At 36.7% G+C, this 21,055-nt stretch overlaps 1 protein-coding gene across 1 annotated transcript in view; it reads left to right on the forward strand.

Moving 5' to 3' along the window:
- The window catches only part of PI4K2B (phosphatidylinositol 4-kinase type 2 beta), a gene marked incomplete at its 5' end in the record, with an annotated part of 36,445 nt that extends 15,677 nt beyond the window's left edge, over positions 1-20,768 (forward strand). Inside the window, 9 exons of the mRNA XM_010839919.1 lie at positions 377-513; positions 2,246-2,446; positions 3,820-3,951; positions 6,126-6,279; positions 8,117-8,178; positions 12,394-12,493; positions 15,824-15,957; positions 16,518-16,577; positions 18,324-20,768. Coding sequence (XP_010838221.1) covers positions 377-513; positions 2,246-2,446; positions 3,820-3,951; positions 6,126-6,279; positions 8,117-8,178; positions 12,394-12,493; positions 15,824-15,957; positions 16,518-16,577; positions 18,324-18,497 — 1,154 coding nt within the window. The remainder of the gene's footprint in view (positions 1-376; positions 514-2,245; positions 2,447-3,819; positions 3,952-6,125; positions 6,280-8,116; positions 8,179-12,393; positions 12,494-15,823; positions 15,958-16,517; positions 16,578-18,323) is intronic.
- Positions 20,769-21,055: the final 287 nt, after the last annotated feature.

A 21,055-nucleotide genomic window follows, 5' to 3' on the forward strand; every position in this document is an offset into this window, starting at 1 on the left:
TGGGAAAAAAAAAAAAAAGTGTTTAGTCACTCAGTCGTGTCCAACTCTTTGTGACCCTATGGACTGTAGCCCTCCAGGCTCCTCTGTCCTGGCCGGAATACTGGAGTGGGTAGCCGTTCTCTTTTCCAGGGGATCTTCCCATCCCAAGGACTGAACCCGGGTCTCCCGCATTGCAGGTGGATTCTTTCCCGTCTGAGCCACCAGGGAAGTCTACATTTTTCTGTGCCTAAATGTCTTAACACTGGTAACCTAATCTAGTATTACAGGTCCATGTTGTGAGCTCATATGTTGTCAGCTATTCTCATAGCTGGTCTTTCTTCTTTTTTGGCATTCTGTAGTAATGTTTTTCTTAATGTAATAATTGTTGATTCTTCAGAAATGAACACATTTTTGGATGATCCAGAATTTGCCGATGTTATATTGAAAGCGGAGCAAGCAATAGAATTTGAAGTTTATCCAGAAAGAATCTCTCAAGGTTCAAGTGGAAGTTACTTTGTGAAGGATCCTAAGAGGGTGAGAATTTCATAGACGTACTATATATAACAGACCTTTTGGAAAACACTAATTTAAATGTGAAGTCATTGTGAGTTTCTGAAGATATTTTCCTAATAAATCTGGTTGCACCCTCTTTTCAGAAATAAAGGTCAGTTTATTTTTAACTAAAGCACTCTCTTGTTTAAAACTAGAGCTGTTTGTACAATTTCCATTTTATTATTTTAATACTTGGCTTCAAGTATTTATTGAATACTCAACATTCAGCTGTGGATTTGTGGGGTTTATATTCACAAGTCCTCGTTGTTTAGTTGCTAAGTCGTGTCTGACTCTGCGAGTCCATGGACTGCAGCATGCCAGGCTCATCTTTCCTCCACTATCTCCTGGAGTTTGCTCAAATTCATGTCCATTGAGTCGAGTGCTATCTAACCATCTCATCCTCTGCAGTAACTAAGCAGAGTTTTCTTTTACCCTCAGAATATTTTTTCCAGCATTATTATACCAGAGAAGGATCCTGGGCAGTTTGAAGTTTGAAGGCATTGGAATGTGACAAAATGAAATGAACCAAAGAATAATCCTTCGGCAGAAAAGAGAACCTGATATGGACTTTGTTCAACTCAGTTTAGAATTTTTCAAAAATCTGTATTATCATTTCTAAAAGCTTTCTGAATGATGCGTAGCCAGCAGTTCTTTTTTCAGGAGGAGAAACAGATTATAATTCTACCCAAATGTTTTTTCAAAGACTGAAGTTAAATTTTTTATAACAGTCTTTTTGAGATTTTTATATATATATATATATGTAGGTAGTGTCAATGTCTCAATCTTTATTCCAAGCTTGATTTCTTGATTTGTTCTTGTTGACTTCTTTATTAGTGACTGAGACTTTACTGCATTATAAAACAATTATATACTTATAATAAGATTTTTTATTTCTTATCTAAGGATAATTCAGCTTCTAAACTTAATATGAATATATTTTATCAGACCAATAATAAAGACAGTTCTAACAGGATATATATGCTTGATGGGGAAAGACTTTTAGACATCCATAAGCAGTTTTTTTAAGAGGAGAGAATTTATTCAAAATTGGTTCATTAAAAAAATTGAAAAAAGTAGGAGAATCTGGCAGCATAGATGTCACTATAGCCTATCATTTCCTTTGTATCTTAGAGATGGCTTTTTGTCATTGGATTTATTCATTTAACAAACGCTTGAATGCCTACTATATGCCAGGTACTGTTCTGAGTACTGGTAATACAGCCCTCACAGAGAAAGTCCCTGCCCTTTTAGAATGCACACCTACTGGGAAAGTAGATAATGAATAAGCATAAAATTTGAATATTTAATAGATATTGAATAATAACACTGTTTGACCTAGGTCACTGATTTTCAAACATTTTAAAATCAGCAAAAAAATAAATAAATAATAAAATCAGCAGAACTCTTTTTTAACTAGGGCATCCATTATGTAAAATGGGTGAAACCAGAGGATGGGGTCTCAGAGCCCTCTCCTCTCACCTTCTCTAGGGTTTCTCAGAGCACAGTTTGAAAACCACTATCTCAAAAGATTATTGATTTTAGATTGTTGAATAAGAATGCTTGTAAAACTGTGACTGGAATTAAAACTCTTAATTATTAAGGGTTATGCCCAAATCTGTGGTGGGAAGAGTAGAAAAAGACCAGAATGTATGTTATGGATTATCATCTCCCTATGTTAAAAGTCTAACAAAGTGTTTACTTTCTTCCTATATAGAAAGTTATTGGTGTGTTTAAACCCAAATCAGAAGAGCCTTACGGTCACCTGAATCCAAAATGGACCAAATACGTTCACAAGGTCTGCTGCCCTTGCTGCTTTGGCAGGGGCTGCCTGCTTCCTAACCAGGGATACCTTTCCGAAGCTGGTGCCTACCTTGTGGATGAAAAGCTTCATCTGGGCATTGTACCAAAAACAAGGGTAAAGGAGACATTCTTTCTATCATGTACTTCTGGTATCAGATCAGATCAGATCAGATCAGTCGCTCAGTCGTGTCCGACTCTTTGTGACCCCATGAATCGCAGCATGCCAGGCCTCCCTGTCCATCACCAACTCCTGGAGTTCACTGAGACTCACGTCCATCAAGTCAGTGATGCCATCCAGCCATCTCATCCTCTGTCGTCCCCTTCTCCTCTTGCCCCCAATCCCTCCCAGCATCAGAGTCTTTTCCAATGAGTCAACTCTTCGCATGAGGTGGCCAAAGTACTGGAGTTTCAGCTTTAGCATCATTCCTTCCAAAGAAATCCCAGGGCTGATCTCCTTCAGAATGGACTGGTTGCATCTCCTTGCAGTCCAAGGGACTCTCAAGAGTCTTCTCCAACACCACAGTTCAAAAGCATCAATTCTTCGGCGCTCAGCCTTCTTCACAGTCCAACTCTCACATCCATACATGACCACAGGAAAAACCATAGCCTTGACTAGACAAACCTTTGTTGGCAAAGTAATGTCTCTGCTTTTGAATATGCTATCTAGGTTGGTCATAACTTTCCTTCCAAGGAGTAAGCGTCTTTTAATTTCATGGCTGCAGTCACCATCTGTAGTGACTTATAGTATACAGAATCTAAAATTGTGGTTGGTAATCCAGAGTCACATATGACTAGTAAACTGATTCTGGTGTCAGTCAGTTGGTTCAGTCACTCAGTCGTGTCTGACTGTTTGTGACCCCATGGACTCCAGCATGCCAGGCCTCCCTGTGCATCACCGACTCCTGGAGCTTGCTCAAACTCATGTCCATCGAGTCAGTGATGCCATCCAACCATCTATCCTCTGTTGTCGCCTTCTTCTACTGCCTTCAATCTTTCCCAGCATCAGGATCTTTTCCAATGAGTGTAGACGCACAGAATATCCAAGGGAATATCTCTTTCTCACGTGAGCTGAGATGATGCTGACAAAAAGAAGAGAAAGAACCAGCATTTAGAAAGCTGAAAAAAATCAGTGATCTAGAAATTCTGTTGAAGGTAGAGATAACTAACATACTCAGAAGATTCCTGTCTTTGTCTCTTTGGCCTTTATACATTTTTACTTAAATTTCTCTAAATCTTCCTTCCTAATTCTACATACTTCTTTCTTCCACTGGCCAATTTTAGGCTGCCTCTCTCAGAAAGAAATACGTATGTGCCATTTAACTAACTTTGCAAAGTCTCTTAGCTTTTCTGTTTTAGATTCTCAGGGGCATTTAGTATAGCATTAAACTTCACTCATTTGTAGCATTAGTGTGAGTTCCATGGTGTATGTGAATAGACATACTACAATGCAAATTCTAATAGCCATTTCTCTAAACTGTACATTTCTAGGTGGTTTGGCTTGTCAGTGAGACGTTTAACTACAGTGCAATTGACCGTGCAAAATCTAGAGGCAAAAAGTATGCTTTAGAAAAAGTGCCAAAAGTAGGTAGAAAATTTCATCGGATAGGACTTCCTCCTAAGGTAAGTTACTGTGATGAGCTTTGGGAAGGGTGGGGGCGCAACGGAGGGCGGGCAATTCATCATATATTGGGCTTCCCCGATGGCACAGTAAAGAATCTGCCTGCCAGTGCAGGAAGTCCAAGAGACACGGGTTCAATCCTTGGGTCAGGAAGATCCCCTGGAGAAGGAAATGGCAACCCACTCCAGTATTCTTGCCTGGAGAATCCCATGGACAGAGGAGCCTGGCAGACTACAGTCCATGGGGTCACAAAGAGTCAGACACAGCGAAGCACACACAAACTTCAACAAACTTCATCACATATCACCAGAGCTCTGTAGGCTCTGTGCTGTCGGCTGTGGATATATTAGTAAAAACAGTTTTCTCATCTTCAAGGGCTTGTAGTAACAAGCAGTCTCAACACAATATAATAAAGCTGTTAATGATGATTAAGTGCAGAGAGCTTAGAGTGAGTAGAGGAGGGATATTTAATCCAGTTTGGAGAGCTGGAGAATTTCCAAGAGGAGATTGCACCTAAGGCTTTATAAAGTTACAGCTGAAAGTATAGGCCTAGAATTAGACCCAGACTGTACTCCAAGCCTCTTCACCAGTTAGCTCTGAGACCTTGGGCGAGTCTCTTAAATTCCAAGCTCCAGTTTCTATAAATCGAGGATGACAGAAACTACTAGGGTTGTGAGAATAAAGTGATAAAGTTTATTTCAGGTACTTGGTATAGTCCTTGGCACATAGTAAATGGTAGTAACCAGGTTTACTCACTACATATTAAATTTTGTTTTTTCCTTATCATAGGTTTTAAATAAACCTAAGGGATGATTAGCAACTAGCTCAGCAAGGGTAGTGAAGGTTATGGGAAGAGCATTCTAAAAAAAGCACTAGACTTTTTATTATTTTTTTTAATATATTTAATCTGCAATTTTTTTGTCTTGTTGTTGCTATGCGTTTATTTATATAAAAGAATTAGAGTAAGAACTACATGGTTAACTTGTCTTTATTATTGTACTCCAAGTAAGCAGGAAATTTTGAAAACATTGACAAGGCTTGTTACTCCTTGCATATGCTGAAATAATTTCCCTATTTATGACTACTAACACCTCATTATGAGTGCTTTAGAGAAAACATTTAGGAAATCATTAAAATTTCATGCCGGCAACAAGTCACATAAAGTGGTAAGAGATGTTTATTGTTGGCATCACCATCCAGCTTGTAGGATTTTAATTTCCCAACCGGGGATTGAACCCCCAGCCCCTCAGCGGTGAAAGCATGTAGTCCTAACCACTGGACTGCCAGGGAATTCCTGAGATAGATTTTCTTTGTAGTGATTTGCTTGTATTTATGAAGCCAGCTTCCCTGATGGCTCAGGCAGTAAAGAACCTGCCTGCAAGGCGGGAGGCCTGGGTTCGATCCCTCAGTAGGGAAGATGCCCTGGAGGAGGAGATGGCAACCCACTCCAGTATTCTTGCCTGGAGAATCCCATGGGCAAAGGAGGCCAGCTAGGTTACCATTATCTATGTGTTCTATGCTTTTAAATTTGTATTTCCTTCTTTAAAAAAATTGTTTAATGTTAACAGCTCGTAATTTTAGTGATACAAAACCTTATAATTATGACATATCTTCAAGGAAAGGACTTTTTTAAAAACCACTGTAGAGGTTATGATTAATTATTTAAAATTTATTATAGGATCTTTAAGCTGCATAGTCAAATAATTCATTCATTTTAAAAAATAAGGTTATTTTCTCTTGTAAAAAAGAATTTTAATGTATTTTTCCAGTAAGATAAAATTACATTATTATTAAATAGCCAAGAGAGGTACAGGTTTGCTCTTCATAATTGAATTCATTTTAATAAATATTTTTAGAAAATAGCATTCTCGTTGAGAATATTACCTTGGGTACATGTGTGTATTTTATTTTTCAATTATCCTAAAATAGCTTCTATGCTCCTTAAAAGTCTAGGATTGATCATTCTTTATTTGCTATGTATTCTTTATGTGATTATTTTAAATTAATGTATAAGAATAGTTTTCTTGATAAATGTGGCTTATGTAAATTAGTGTTAATTTCAGTTTTTCTTATTGTGTTTATATAAAGTATTTTATGACAGTACTGCTGAGAAATTTTAAAAGTAATTCCTTTGTTCTTGTATTTTCTTTTCTAACTATAATTCTTAAAATTATAGATTGGTTCCTTTCAGTTATTTGTTGAAGGTTACAAGGAGGCTGAATATTGGCTTAGGAAATTTGAAGCTGACCCTTTGCCTGAGAATATTAGAAAACAGTTTCAGTCACAGTTTGAAAGATTAGTTGTTTTGGATTACATCATCAGAAATACAGGTATTGAAGTTCTCTCATTTGTTTACTCACATCTTCTTAACTTTCAAACTGTATTCAACTCTTGTTTATCCAAGTCAAAGATGTAAAGTTTTGCTGCAGTAGTCTTAAGGCTACTTTTTGAAAAAGGCAAAGTCTTTTTTCTTTGCCTGCCTTGGAAAGCAGAAATGTAGTGCTGACTCTCCCAGGCAGAATTAACCTCATACTGGAGATTCTGACTCAGGGCGGACTCCTGCCCCAGTGATAGTGGTGAGTACCTGTCCCTCAGGTGGAGTTGCTTGGCAGCAGTACAAAGCCTGCTGGAAATTGGAGATGTTATCTGCATAATATGAATAATTAAAACTTGATTGTGTAAGTTGTTTTAGATGCTTATTTTGACATTAGATGACTGTTGGTACAGTCTGTAAATACAACAGACTCTTAATTTTTTCTGTGCTGGCAGGGAGCAGTGACGTTGTTGATAACTTGAAGCAGTGATTCCCAAATGTGGTTCCCTGGTCTGTTTTAGGATCAGTGTTATGTGGGCCCAAATGCATCTTCTGGGAACCCATCCCAGTCTACTGAATGTAGATCCAGCAGTTAGTGTTTTAACAGGTCTTATGGGGCTTCCCTGGTAGCTCAGTCAGTGAAGAATCTGCCCGCAGTGCAGGAGACCCAGGTTCAGTCTGAGTCAGGAAGATCCCCTGGAGAAGGAAATGGCAACCCACTCCAGTATTCTTGCCTGGAAGATCCTATGGACAGAGGAGCCTGGCAGGCTACAGTTCATAGGGTCACAGAGAGTTGGACATGGCTGAAGCGACCAAAGTACCACCCACCAGGTAATTCTGATGTACTCTGAAGCTTGAAAACTCTAGTTCAGAATTTTTGCTCATTTATACTAGTTTCTGAAAAAACATTATATACCTTTTTACATTCACCTCTTGAAATCATGCGGTCTTAAATTAATGGTAAAATTAGTGTAGCGTCCAATGGAATATAGTACTCAATCACAAAAAAGAATGAAATATTGCCATTTGCAGCAATGTGGATGGACCTAGAAAATGTTAGAGAAGTAAATCAGTCTGAGAAAGACAAAAATTATACGGTCAATTATATGTGGAATCTAAAGTAATACCAATGAATCTGCACACAAAACAGAAACAGACTTGCAGCCGTAGGAAAGAAACTTGCAGTTACCCAAGGGGAGAAGGAAGGAAGGAGGGGCAAATTAGGAGTATGGGATTAACAGGTACAAACTGCTATACGTAAATAAGCAACAAGGAGATGGTATAGCATAGGAAATTATATTCAATATCTTGTAATAACTATAATGGAAAATAATCTGATAAATTGTATATTTACCTGAATCACTTTGCTGTACACCTGAAACTAACACAATGTTGTATTCAATAAATCAACTCTATTCCAGTTTTTTAAAAAATTTGTGTCTAGAGTCCTCTTGTTGTGACATTAGGTAAGAGCCCATCCAGAAATTTGCTTGGAAACGGGGGTAGATAGTTCTTCTCCCTAAGGTGAAGAGAAATTATCCTTTCTAATAATGCTGACTTAAAAGTTCTTGACAGTAATTGTACCTACTTCACAGAGTTTTTGTAAGAATTTGATGAGTTAATACATGTTAAGCACTTAACAATGTCTGGCACAGAGTAAACAATAAATGTTAACTAACATTTATGAGTATTTTTAGTTTGTATGTATTAAATTGAAGCCTTTAATGTGTTAATATGCTACAGATAACAAATGAAGGTCTCAAAATCAAAGAGGTGACAAGATTTTTCTGCTTGATATTAAGCTATGATATCTATAAAAAATGAAGTAATAGATTTTTCATTTGTTTTGAAAGACAGGGGAAATGATAACTGGTTAATCAGATGTGAAAAGCAGACACATGAAGATGAAATTACGGTGAGGGAATTTTAATATATATGCATATATAAACACACTATTAGTGTCTATTAAAAATTCCTTGAAGTTATTCTTCATCACTTCCTCATTTCCTTCACCTTGATCCTTGGTTTTTATCTCCTTTTTCTGTTTTTATCATCTTATTTCTTTCCTTTGCCTGCTTATGTTGCATTTTTTGTTCTGTTTTTGAAATCTCTGCAATTTTATTTTGTATGTTGTATTAATATAGAAGAATAACATCAGCTCAGTGCTGATATTCTTTTTACTGGAAAAGGTCAGTTTTCATTCCAGTCCCAAAGAAAGGCAATGCCAAAGAATGATCAAACTACCACACAGTTGCACTCATCTCACACGCTAGTAAAGTAATGCTCAAAATTCCCCAAGCCAGGCCTCAACAGTACATGAACTGTGAACTTCCATATGTTCAAGCTGGATTTAGAAAAGGCAGAGGAAGCAGCGATCAAATTGCCAACATCCACTGAATCATCAAAAAAGCAAGAGAGCTCCAGAAATACATCTACTTCTGCTTTATTGACTATGCCAAAGCCTTTGACTGTGTGGATCACAGCAAACTGTAGAAAATTCTGAAAGAGATGAGAATACCAGACCACCTGACCTGGCTCTTGAGAAATCTGTACGCAGGTCAGGAAGCAACAGATAGAACTGGACATGAAACAACAGACTGGTTCCAAATCGGGAAAGGAGTACGTCAAGGCTACATATTGTCACCCTGCTTATTTAACTTATATGCAGAGTGTATCATGAGAAACACTGGGCTGGAAGAAGCACAAGCTGGAATCAAGATTGCCGGGAGAAATATCAATAACCTCAGATATGCAGATGACACCACCTTTATGGCAGAAAATGAAGAAGAACTAAAGAGCTTCTTGATGAAAGTGAAAGAAGAGAGTGAAAAAGTTGGCTTAAAGCTCAACATGCAGAAAACTAAGATCATGGCATCCGGTCCCATCACTTCATGGCAAATAGATGGGGAAACAAGGGAAACAGTGTCAGACTTTATTTTGGGGGGCTCCAAAATCACTGCAGATAGTGACTGCAGCCATGAAATTAAAAGACACTTGCTCCTTGGAAGATAAGTTATGACCAACCTAAACAGCATATCTAGGTGGTGAGTATATGGTTAATTATATACTGTACATTTTTCATAATAAAGTCAAAGAGAAACATCAGTCTATCCTTGAGGGTCAACTGTATCATAGATGGCTAGAGAAATTGTAAATGAATGGCATTAATATGGGTTACATATTAAATAATATCAAAATATTTACAAAAAAAAAAAAAGCAGAGACATTACTTTGCCAATAAAGGTCCATCTAGTCAAAGCTATGGTTTTTCCAGTAGTCATATATGGATGTGAGAGTTAGAGTATAAAGAAAGCTGAGCACTGAAGAATTGATGCTTTTGAACTGTGGTGTTGGAGAAGACTCTTGAGAGTCCCTTGGACTGCAAGGAGATCCAACCAGTCCATTCTAAAGGAGATCAGTCCTGGGTGTTCTTTGGAGGAACTGATGCTAAAGCTGAAACTCCAATACTTTGGCCACCTGATTTGCAGAGCTGACTCATTTGAAAAGACCCTGATGCTGAGAAAGATTGAAGATGGGAGGAGAAGGGGACGACAGAGGATGAGATGGTTGGATGGCATCACCAACTCAGTGGACACGAGTTTGAGTAAACTCCGGGAGTTGGTGATGGACAGGGAGGCCTGGCGTGCTGCATGCAGTCCATGGGATTGCAGAGAGTCAGACACAACTGAATGACTGAACTGAACTGCACTGACTCTGATTATTTAAAGCTGTTACATCACTTTAAAAAGTTTGTAGTTTTCATAGTTCATCAAAGAATTTTGAAATTACATATTCAAAGTACTCAGCAATAAAGAAAGAACACACTTGATACACGTAATAATGTGGATGAATCTCAATACCCTGCTGAGTGAAAGAAGCTAAACAAAAGGGAAGATACTGTCTGATTCCTTTTATATAAAGATCTAGAAAGTGTAAACTAATCCCTAGGGACAGAAAGCAGACGATGCTTGCCTGGGGTGGGATAGAGGGAGGGAGGAGACTACTAAAGGACACAGGGAAACATCTGGGTGGTTTCATATCTTTCAGTGCTTATCAACTTGTACACTTTAATGTGTAAAGTTTATTGTGTGTAAATTATACCTCAATGAAGTTGTAAATAGAAAAAATAGAAATAAAAATAAATGACAGTTATAGCAGAAATGGGTTTAAAAATACATATATAAAAATATACATGCTTATAATAGTTTCTAAATATATTTTATTGGTATATCTAAAGCGGCTGGATTTTACTGAAAACCTTATTCTTTTGCTCTGAAGTATTTTGTGCATTCTCATTGAGATAAGATATTTGATATAAACTAACAGAAACAACTCTGGCATGTATCACCTGTACCTTCACTCTAATACTTTTAATTTAAAAATTATCTTTTTCACCTTTTTAAAATCTAGACCACTTAATAATGACAATGTCTATTTTTAGATAATAAGAAGTACTCTTCAACATGAAAACTTTCTTGCTTCTGAGGCTTGCATTTCCATTACAGGAGAATGAAGAAGTTAGAAATGGCCTACATTCTGTAATCAAGAGTATCTTGAGGTTCCTTCTACTGGACCTTATTACATTTAGCCATGGTTGTTGGAGAGTTTTATTTAGAAACATTTTGTATTTGAACTAATTATTTCTATGAGACCCTAGGAAAGACTTTATTTTAGTAAGGTAAATCATTATCTTAAACATACCAGTATTTTGCAAATGCTATACATTTACGCCCTGGTGGCTCAGTCAGGAAGGAATCAGCCTGCCAATGCCAGAGACCCAGGTTTGATCCCTGGGTAGGGAAGATCCCCTAGGGAAGGAAATGGCAACCCACTCCTGTATTCTTGTCTGGAGAATCCCATGGACAAAGGAACCTGGCAGGTTACAGTCCATGGGGGTCACAGAGTCAGACACAACTGAGAAACTAACACGCACACATCCATTTAAGCAACACATCTAACAGTAAATTATCCAGAACTACACATTTTATTTATTTTTCTCCCCAACTTTATTGAGGTATTATTGACATGCATGCAGTTTTAAGGTGTATAATATGATGATTTGATATAAGTATATATTGTGAAATGACCATCACAGTATGGTTAGCTAACACCTCCGTCCCATCACATAATTAACATTTTTTGGTATACATGGTCATAACATTTATTTTCAAAAAAATTTTTAATTGGAGGGATGTTGCTTTACAATGTTGTGTTGGTTTCTGCAATGCAACAATGCAAATCAATCATAATTATACGTATATCCTCTCCCTCTTGAGCCTCGCTCCCCTCCCCTGCATCTCACCTCTAGGTCATTACAGAGCACCAGGCTGGACTTCCTGTGTTATATAGCAACTTTCCTCTAGTTTTCTATTTTACACATAATAGTGTATACATGTCAATGCTACCTTCTCAGTTCATCCCGCCCTTTCCTTACCCAGCTGTGTCCATAAGTCCTTTCTCTACATCTGCATCTCCATTCCTCACTGCAAATGGGTTCATCAGTACCATTTTTCTAGATTTCATATATATGCGTTAATATATTTGTTTTTCTCTTTCTGACTTACCTCACTGTATACAAAACTACCATATAACCCAGCTGTCCCACTACTGGGCATATACCCTGAGAAAAACCACAATTCTAAAAGACACATGTTCCCCAGGGTTCATTGCAGCACTATTTAACAATAGCCAGGACATGGAAGCAACCTAGACGTCCATAAACAGGTGAGCCAATAAAGAAGATGTGGTGTGTGTAATACAATGGAATATTACTTGGCATAAAAAGGAATGGATTTGAGTCAGTTGCAGTGAGGTGGATGAACCTAGAGCCTGTTATACAGAACTACACATTCTGAAGTCTTAATAATGTCAAGCCTACTTCCCCAAAGATGAAAAGAATGAAACTATTACTGTATAACTTTGTAATAGCAAATTTAAAAAGTAGTGATTATGAAGTTTTTACTGGTTCTTAAGACCCTGTCTTCCCTTAAATGGTAAATTGGTACTTTTTGGTAACTTTATTTTTATAGACTCTTCAGATAAAATGTCTTTAAAGCTCAATAATTATTATACATTTTTCTTTTGGAAATATGCATGTAAATTGTTTTATCAATTATTTTCTCCCTTTTAGGATACAAAATGGACTGATGATAAAGAAACACTTATTAAAATAGCTGCAATTGATAACGGTCTAGCTTTTCCTTTTAAACATCCTGATGAGTGGAGAGCATGTGAGTATTTAGAAATTTTTATAGAATCTCTGCTGCTGCTAAGCTGCTAAGTCACTTCAGTCGTGTCCGACTCTGTGTGACCCCTTTTTCAGAATAGGATGGGAATGAAATTTATGCATATCAAAATAGCAGAGGAAAAGCTGGGTCTATTACAGTCATTCGGGCTCAGTTCTAGGCACTTGAGATGCAAAGATGTGTAACACACTCTGTGAGCCTTGCCATGGTTCATTCCTTATTTTTGAGTGACTATGTCTGATTTTGATTTCTTGGCTTGTGTTAGCCTTGTAAAATAAATTTGATAGCTTTCCAAATTTGAAATTTGTTAGTCATTCTTTGCTAACTTGATCTATGGCCAATTTAAAGGATTATTTTTGAGAAGAATGTGGTTGAGCACCAAGTCTGTCTTCTAATGAAAACTTGGTAGTCAAATCATATTCTTGACCCATTTTTTAACCGCTTAATCTGCTAATTTTTGAGAGACAGAGTTCACTGTGATTGCGATTTTGTCAATTTCTTTTTGTATTTCTATGCACTTTTTGCTTTGTATTTCACACTCAGAGTCCCAGTGTTTTATCTTGCTGGGGTGACTTGTTCTTTTTGTTAGTGTAAAATATATCCCTCTTTATCCCTCACAGTGTTTTTCACATTTCTTATTTTGTCTGTTGTAATATTGCTATGCCTCATTTCTTTTTACTAGTATTTACCTGTATTATTCTATACTTTTATTTTCAAGTTCCATCATTTTGTTTTAAGTACATGACATAGAAATAGCTCCTAGCTGAAGATTTTTTGCCTAATCTGAGATCCTTTTAATAGCTACACTTAACTCTGTAATTTGTCTCAATAAACTCCTGATGTGTTTGAACTTTTCCTACCATCTTTTTTTTTCCTATTTACCATGAATTTCAATTTTTTTTCTTTTTTTCCTTTCCTATCTTTGGTTGAACTGACTTAAGATGTCTTTGTTCTTTTTTTTTTTTTTACCTCTAATGGTTTGGAATCTATATATAAATTGCCTTTTAATGGTGTCAAGTTTAAGATGCCTGCAATACACCTGGAAAATTTTACCAAACACAAACACCAAAAAATAAGGATCTAGAACTTGAAAGAGTAATTGGTATTGAGGATGTAATTTTTTTTAAACTGTTACTTTGCTAAGTGGAAGCCATGGCGGTGTTGTTATCACCTGGGAAAACCATAGTGAACAAATGCCATCACTAGGGCAATGTGAGATACATAGATACTCGATAAACATTTCATGAATGTTTGGTGGGGCTCCTCTGGTAGCTCAGCTGGTAAAGAATCTGCCTGCAATGCAGGAGACTCCAGTTTGATTCCTGGGTCAGGAAGATCTCCTGGAGAAGGGATAGGCTTCCCACTCCAGTATTCTTGGGCTTCCCTGGTAGCTCAGTCAGTAAAGAATCTGTCTGCAATGCGGGAGATCTGGATTCGTCCCTAGGTTGGAATACTGGTATTGAGGATGTCATTTTTAAACTGTCACCTTGGTAAGTGGAAGCCATGGTGGTGTTGCACCTGGGAAAATCATGGTGAACAAATGCCATCACTGGGGCAATGTGAGATATGTAGGTACTCAATAGACATTTCATGAATGTTTAGTAAGTGAAGGAGAGAAAAGACGAAGTGTAGAGTCTGGCAATGGTGGTGTTGAAACTGGGAAAAAAAGCCAGCAAAAGACAAATGGCTTAAAAGACAGAAGGTAAAGTTTGAGACAGTGGTAGCACCAAAAACCACATAGGGGAGCATTTCACAGAGGGAGACAATAGAGAACAGTGCTGCTTGCTGCAAAGACACTCGAAGTAGCATGAGGACTGCACACGGACTTTTGGAAAGAGCCTTAGGAGATGACTGGTGGCCTTAGGGGAGAGTGTGAACGGTGATAGAAGAAGTTGAGGGGCAGGGATTGGAATTAGAGACAGGCAGAGAATCAGAGCTTTTCTTTTACATAATTGGTCAGGGGAAGGCTTTCTTTGGAATGGACTGTACTTTCCATAGTATTCAAAGAGATAGATAAAGGAGAGTTCAGAAGAAATGACTCTAAAGGCAAAGTTTTTTTCCTCGGGGCTTTCTGAGTGGTAAGAGCTAGAGATTCTCCTTGAATGAACTGTAGTTCTGTACGGGATCATACTGTCATAAACCTTACCTTTTCTTGTAAGAATCTGACTATGCACCCTTTATCTAGATTATCTCACTACTTTACGAATCTTTCTAGTCCTGGCACTGTGTATATTTAATGGTCTTCTTGGGTGAGAACTAGAGTTAGCCCCAAATCATGAATCTTTGCTCTCTCAAAGTGGCTTACCTAATGACCTGAAAGTGAAAGTTGCTCAGTTGTGTCCGACTCTTTGCCACCCCATGGACTATACAGTCCGTGGAATTCTCCAGGCCAGAAGAATACTAGAGTGGGTGTAGCCTTTCCCTCTTCCAGGAGATCTTCCCAACCCAGGGGTCAAACCCAGGTCTCCCTCATTGCAGGCAGATTCTTTACCAGCTGAGCCACAAGGGAAGCCCAAGAACACTGGAGTGGGTAGCCTATCCCTTCTCCAGCAGATCTTCCCAACCCAGGAATCGAATTGGGGTCTCCTGCATTGCAGGCGGATTCTTTACCAACTGAGCTATCAGGGAAGCCCACCTATTGACCCTACGAGTGATTTAAAATTTTAAGCACAGACACATATACACACACCAATGAGTCATCAGTTCCTGACCATTTGTGGCTGAAACTGCAGGGAGACCTCAGCCATGATATCTGGGGTTGTGAACAAATTATAGGTACCGCTTAATTTCCAAACACAGCAGCCAGACATTCAGATATGATATAGGGCTGTTGGAGATATACTCATTATCAAAACTTACTATTTTCTTGTTTAAAACTCAGAAACCTAACCAGCTCAGGTAAATACCTTACTGTGCTTTACCATCTGAAAGTGAAAGTGTTAGTTGCTCAGTCCTGTCCAGCTTTTTGCGACTGCATGGACTGGAGCCTGCCAGACTCCTCTGTCCATGGAATTCTCCAGGCAAGAATACTGGAGTAGGTTGCCATTCTCTTCTCCAGGGGGTCTTTTTGACCCAGGGATCAAATCTGGGTCTCCCGCATTGCAGGCAGATTCTTTACCTTCTGAGCCATCAAGGAAACCATCTGAATTAACCATCTAAACTTAGAAATTTGAATAACTTAAATGGCAAAGAATAAGTGATCCAATAACTTCTCCTGTCTTTTTGTTAACCCAGGAATTATAGAGAAAAATACAGAATAAATGTGAGTCTAAATAAACCATTTCCCCTCACTGATAAGAATACTTTTTTTTTTAGATCCATTTCACTGGGCTTGGCTTCCTCAAGCAAAAGTTCCTTTTTCTGAAGAAATAAAAAACTTGGTTCTGCCATATATTTCAGACATGAACTTTGTGCAAGATTTATGTGAAGATCTTTGTGAACTTTTTAAGGTAAATAGATTTTTAGTCTTAACTATTACAGAAAATGAAATAAATCTTAAAAGAGTTTTTCCTAATAGAGCTAATTTGCAGTTTACTGCTTCTGATATCACTGCTTGCAGTAGAACCTGACATAACAGAAAGGAGTTAGCATTTTTCTTTATAGGAGCATTAATTTGTGAAGTTAAACTTTGAGTATTCTTTGAAATGCGACTACATTATAATTCGGGAAGTTGTTTTCTTCAAAAGTTGAACTTTTACAAAATTACTCTGTGAATTTTAAGAAATGTTTGGTGATCTGTTATTATTTAATTCTCTTAAAAAGAGCCTAAAGCTGTTGGCTAGAAAGTCATTTTAAATACTTTCTGGAACAAGTTGGAGTGTAAGAGTATTTATTGTCATTCTAGAGGTACACAAAAATGCATCAAGTAAAAATAATCTTTTTGTGTAACTTTTTCTGTTAGGAATGCTTTGCAATGATCTCCTGTGCTAAGTTGAGTTCATTTGTTTTCAAGTGTTTTTTTCAAAGAGCTTGATTTTTATAATAATGTTTCCTTTTCTGTTTGTGATAGATGGACAGGAATTTTGACAAAGCCACTTTTGAAAAGCAGATGTCTGTGATGAGGGGTCAGGTAGGTTACTTTTTAAAGATCTTGTTCATTGAAAATAGCTCTCTCTGAAACAGTAGTCAACTTTTTTCCTCCATTGTGACGCAGAGACAACTCTCAGTACTGTCCTTTATTCTGAACCAAAATAGTTCAGATGATTAGAAATAAAGTTGATTTCATTACTCTTTTTTTCCCCATATTTCCATATTAGATTTTTTTTTTTACTTTGTTGTGTATTATTTGGTTAGTCAGTTTCCTGCTACTGCTAATTCTTGTCCTCACTTTAATAACTGTTTTCCTGAGTATTAGTATCTTTCTCCTTCTCAAATCCACTTGCTTGAATATTTCAATAGCAAGTTCTGTTCTTGTGGATGATTTTCCGTAGAGAACATGTTTGGCTAGAGCAATCAGTAAATAGTCATGTCAACAAGGACGAGCACTACTTGGGACATAAGAGTACTAGTTGTAACTCAATCCTCTCATTCCTTTTCAGCTCCTTTAATTAGAAACACAGGGTATTAATTGCATCTTCTGGTATGAACCTGAAGGCTAGGCTGACCTACAGGTGACTCTGCTTCTTCTACTCTACTACTAGTATTTAGATTCCAAAAGAAAGACTTGAAATAAAAATAAACTATAGTGCGAACATGGTCATTCAGTGACTTACTAATTAATTTTTTCTTTCTAAAAGATGCATTTCATTTAAGGTAGCTGCTGCAGACCTGTGACCAAGAAGACAAGTCTATTTTTGCACTATTTATTATGCAACATTAACAAATGGATGTAATTAAATAACTATTGTATTTATTCATCAATTGCTTATTGACAGAACCAGTGCCAGAAACTGTTCTAGTGATTGAGAGAAAGCAGTGAGTAAAACCAAGTTCCTTCTGTCCTGGAGCCCTTGCTCTGATGAGGCCCGGGGCTAGGAAAGAGGACAGGTTATTAGTTTGCATGCCTATTGGTGTACTGTTGTGCTTATACAGGGCTTTGTTGGAGTCATAAGTTTTAAATAGTAAGTGAAATGGTTGGAGAAGCAGGCTAGAGAGTCAGATTTTGGAGGGCCTTAGATTCCACATGGAAGGGCTTGGAGTAGTTGTTCATCATTTCTGCCATTTTTTTTTCAAATAATGTGCAAAAATATATTTCAAGTAAATTAGTATTTCTGAGGTCCAGTGTTTCAGATAGGCACAGGCAGAATAGGAAATGAATGCTCTTCTTGAGATTGATCATGACCCTACTGCTATTTAATGTAAAATTCAAAAGTTTTAACTTAATAAACATTATTAGTCAAATTTTAAAAGAAATGCCTTCATACTAGGTCCTATTAATAATCCCAGTGAACATGCAATAAATTTGTTGAGTGAGTGGGTAAGGCAAGTATTTAGTAAAAACGAGACTATTTAGACCAGTATCTGTTTAGGACCAGTGTCAATGGAACCATTGACCAGTATGTATGTGGAACCATTCACTTTATTCCATTTCTGATTCAATTCTTCTGCATGTAGATGCATTCTAGAATATTTCAGAGTTGTCGGTTGGCAAAAATTTTTTAATTCTAATCTTGTGCATTTGTTTGTATATATGGATGTGTATGTACAAGCATACATAACTCCACATATTTGTATTGATAGCAGGTACTCCTCATCACCGTCTCTGTTGGGCATAAATGGATGAAATAAAAGCTGTAGTTATGAATAGTTAAAATAATATCAGTGAACTGAGGCCTTTACCTTTTCTGAGCTGATGAAAACTTTCTTCCTTCCACAGATCTTAAACCTCACTCAGGCACTGAGAGACAAGAAGACTCCTGTCCAGCTGGTGCAGATGCCTTGTGTGGTTGTGGAGCGCAGTCAGGGTGGAGGGCAGGGTCGGATCATCCAGCTCAGCAATTCATTCACCCAGACTGTCCACTGCAGGAAGCCATTTTTTTCCTCCTGGTAGCAGCTGTGAGAGAAACAACTGTTTGGCCTTGTGTGGTTAAAACATACTGTCACATAAATCTGCTGGTAAGAGCTCCAGCTGCCAGAGCCTCAAATAGTATAAGTTTCTAAAAGGCTATCTTTTGAATGTAATCAGAGTTTACAGTTTTTTGTCCAAATATTAAATTTCTATTTCAGGGAAGAAGTGATATATTTCTTATATCATATTTTTGTAGAAAAATTGTATTTTATGTTGTTGATGTTAGTTTAAGGTAATTTCATAGTTTACACATTCTAAAATGAGTATAATTACTCTTGAATTCCAAACAGAAAAATAAGGTGTTTGTTGACTTTGAATACAGTAACTTTTTATATACTTTTTAAACATTGACAAGAATGGTCATGTTAATTCTTCTTACATTATAAAAAGCTTTTGAGGATAAAAGTGCTCTTATGAGCTATAATAGAGTAGTTAATAAGAAATAGGTAAGAATAAAGCAATGTTGCCTTAATTTAAAAAGCTGCTATTTTAGAACTTGAATAAATACTCCTAACGTGACCATTATTAGGGACCAGAAAATTATATTTTGTATAAGTAACTGATGACCATTTTTTTCATACTTCAGAATATTTTTGTCAATTATTTTGTTTACAGTGAGGAAAAAAAAATCTAATGATGTCTCCCACCTTTAAAAAGAAAAATGGAAACCCTCAATTGAGACTTGAGGGAAATAATATGAAATGAAGATGGATCCCCAGTATTCTGAAATTCCAAAATAGCATTAAAAAAAATCCCTTCTGTTTCTTGCATGGGATCAGTACTTAATCAGTTAGTACTTCCGAGTACTGGTTCAATTTAGTACTTCAATTAGTATTAATCTTCAGTGAAAAGTAAAACATAACTCAAACTGTATATTGGATGGCATTTTGAGGTCCTAGGACATAACCTCTTAAAAATAATAGTAGTTTTGTAGAGTACTTGAATTACTGATGTTATAATTACAGTCAACTCTAGAATATCAGCCCCAATTAAAGGGGAACATGACAGAGATAACCATAATATCATTTTTATTTTATTTTATACACCAATATGTCTGACATGCTGGGAATTTGTAGTACTTTTAACTCACTGAGTAGTTTAAATTGAGATGAGCTCCATATGAGGATTTGATCCCAGAGAAGCAAGCAGAAGCTTCTTTCTCTTCTTAGGCTCCAAACAAGTAACATCACCACTCAGACTAAACTGGGCAGTCTGTGGTCTTGGCCTTGTGTTTTTCAAGCTTTCTGTCCTGTAATCTTTTAAACTAAGTTATTTTTATGTAAAAAGTATTTCCTGAAGGTTGAATTAGAACAGAAGTCCTCCCTTCCTCTACATCTTTCTTTTGTTCTTTGTGGATGTGACGAGTAAGAATACTGCTGTCCTGGTGATGTCCATTGGAAACCTGTGTTCTCTTACCTTCTCCAGCCCTCCATGATCCTCGTATTGAGATAATGAAAAACTGACTGAAAATTCAAAACTCAAGCTACTATCTTTAAATAAACACCAGTAATTAAAATGTGCCTTTTGAAGATGTTTTCTTAATGAAATAAGTTTTTATGATCTGGATACTGCCCTCATAAGACAGTTTTTTCAGTATTTTGATAATTGCTATATTAATTTTTTTTTTCTGCTATGAGATTTACTTTTTATACCCATAAGTCTCTTGTTATAATACAGATTCCGCTGGCAAGATAATTTTTATAACATAAACTTAGTAAGTTGCTACTACTAAAATTAAATAGTGTGAAAATATTTTTAAATGATCTGACCAGGTCAGAAAAATAAAGCTAAAATATTTAAGATAAGATTACAAGTCAGAATACATTGGTTGTATTTTGTAAATTTTCATAAACTTCGTTTTTTTTAAAATATCGTTAATTTTTTTCAGTGAGTATATTTGTAGTGTTAAACCTATAGACTAAAGGTAATAAAATGGATTGATTTCTATATTTCTCCTGAAGTATGTATATTGAATATTTAGAATGTGAATATGTTTATGTTTATGAATGATGCCAAACCACCATTTTCTTACTTTATATGTTAGTACAATTTAATATGTTATCATTCCAAAAGACATTTAACTGGAATCTTTGTAATTAGAGGCATTTTTATTTTTATTTAAATGTAAGCTGCCTTATTCTCCAAATTTGTCAGCAAACATGGAGGCATGTTTTTTTGTAGTCTTGAAAATGACTTGATTCCCAAATTTTTTTTAAGTTTTGTACTAATGGAATTAAAACCTTATTAAAAACAGTGGTGACTAGTTCTTTGATTAGATTACATCTTAAATCATTTTACAGATATACAAAGAGATGGGTACTGTTTATAGTTCACTTTCTTTCCCGAAATTGCTTGGGCAGCTGTACAGAGTTGAGGAAGAGGTTCTCGGTGTGGTTTTGTTTCCAGTCCTTTCTTGTGGTTAGTTTGGAGTCATGTGACGGAGTCCGGCCAAGGATGTTACGTGACCTCTATATCTGGCAATAAAACTCACTGCATCACACCAGTGGTCACCACTGACCAGTCTCCCATCTTCTCCTTTG

This window comes from Bison bison, unplaced genomic scaffold (assembly GCF_000754665.1).
Source record: "Bison bison bison isolate TAMUID 2011002044 unplaced genomic scaffold, Bison_UMD1.0 scf7180017864136, whole genome shotgun sequence".
NCBI lineage: Eukaryota > Metazoa > Chordata > Mammalia > Artiodactyla > Bovidae > Bison > Bison bison.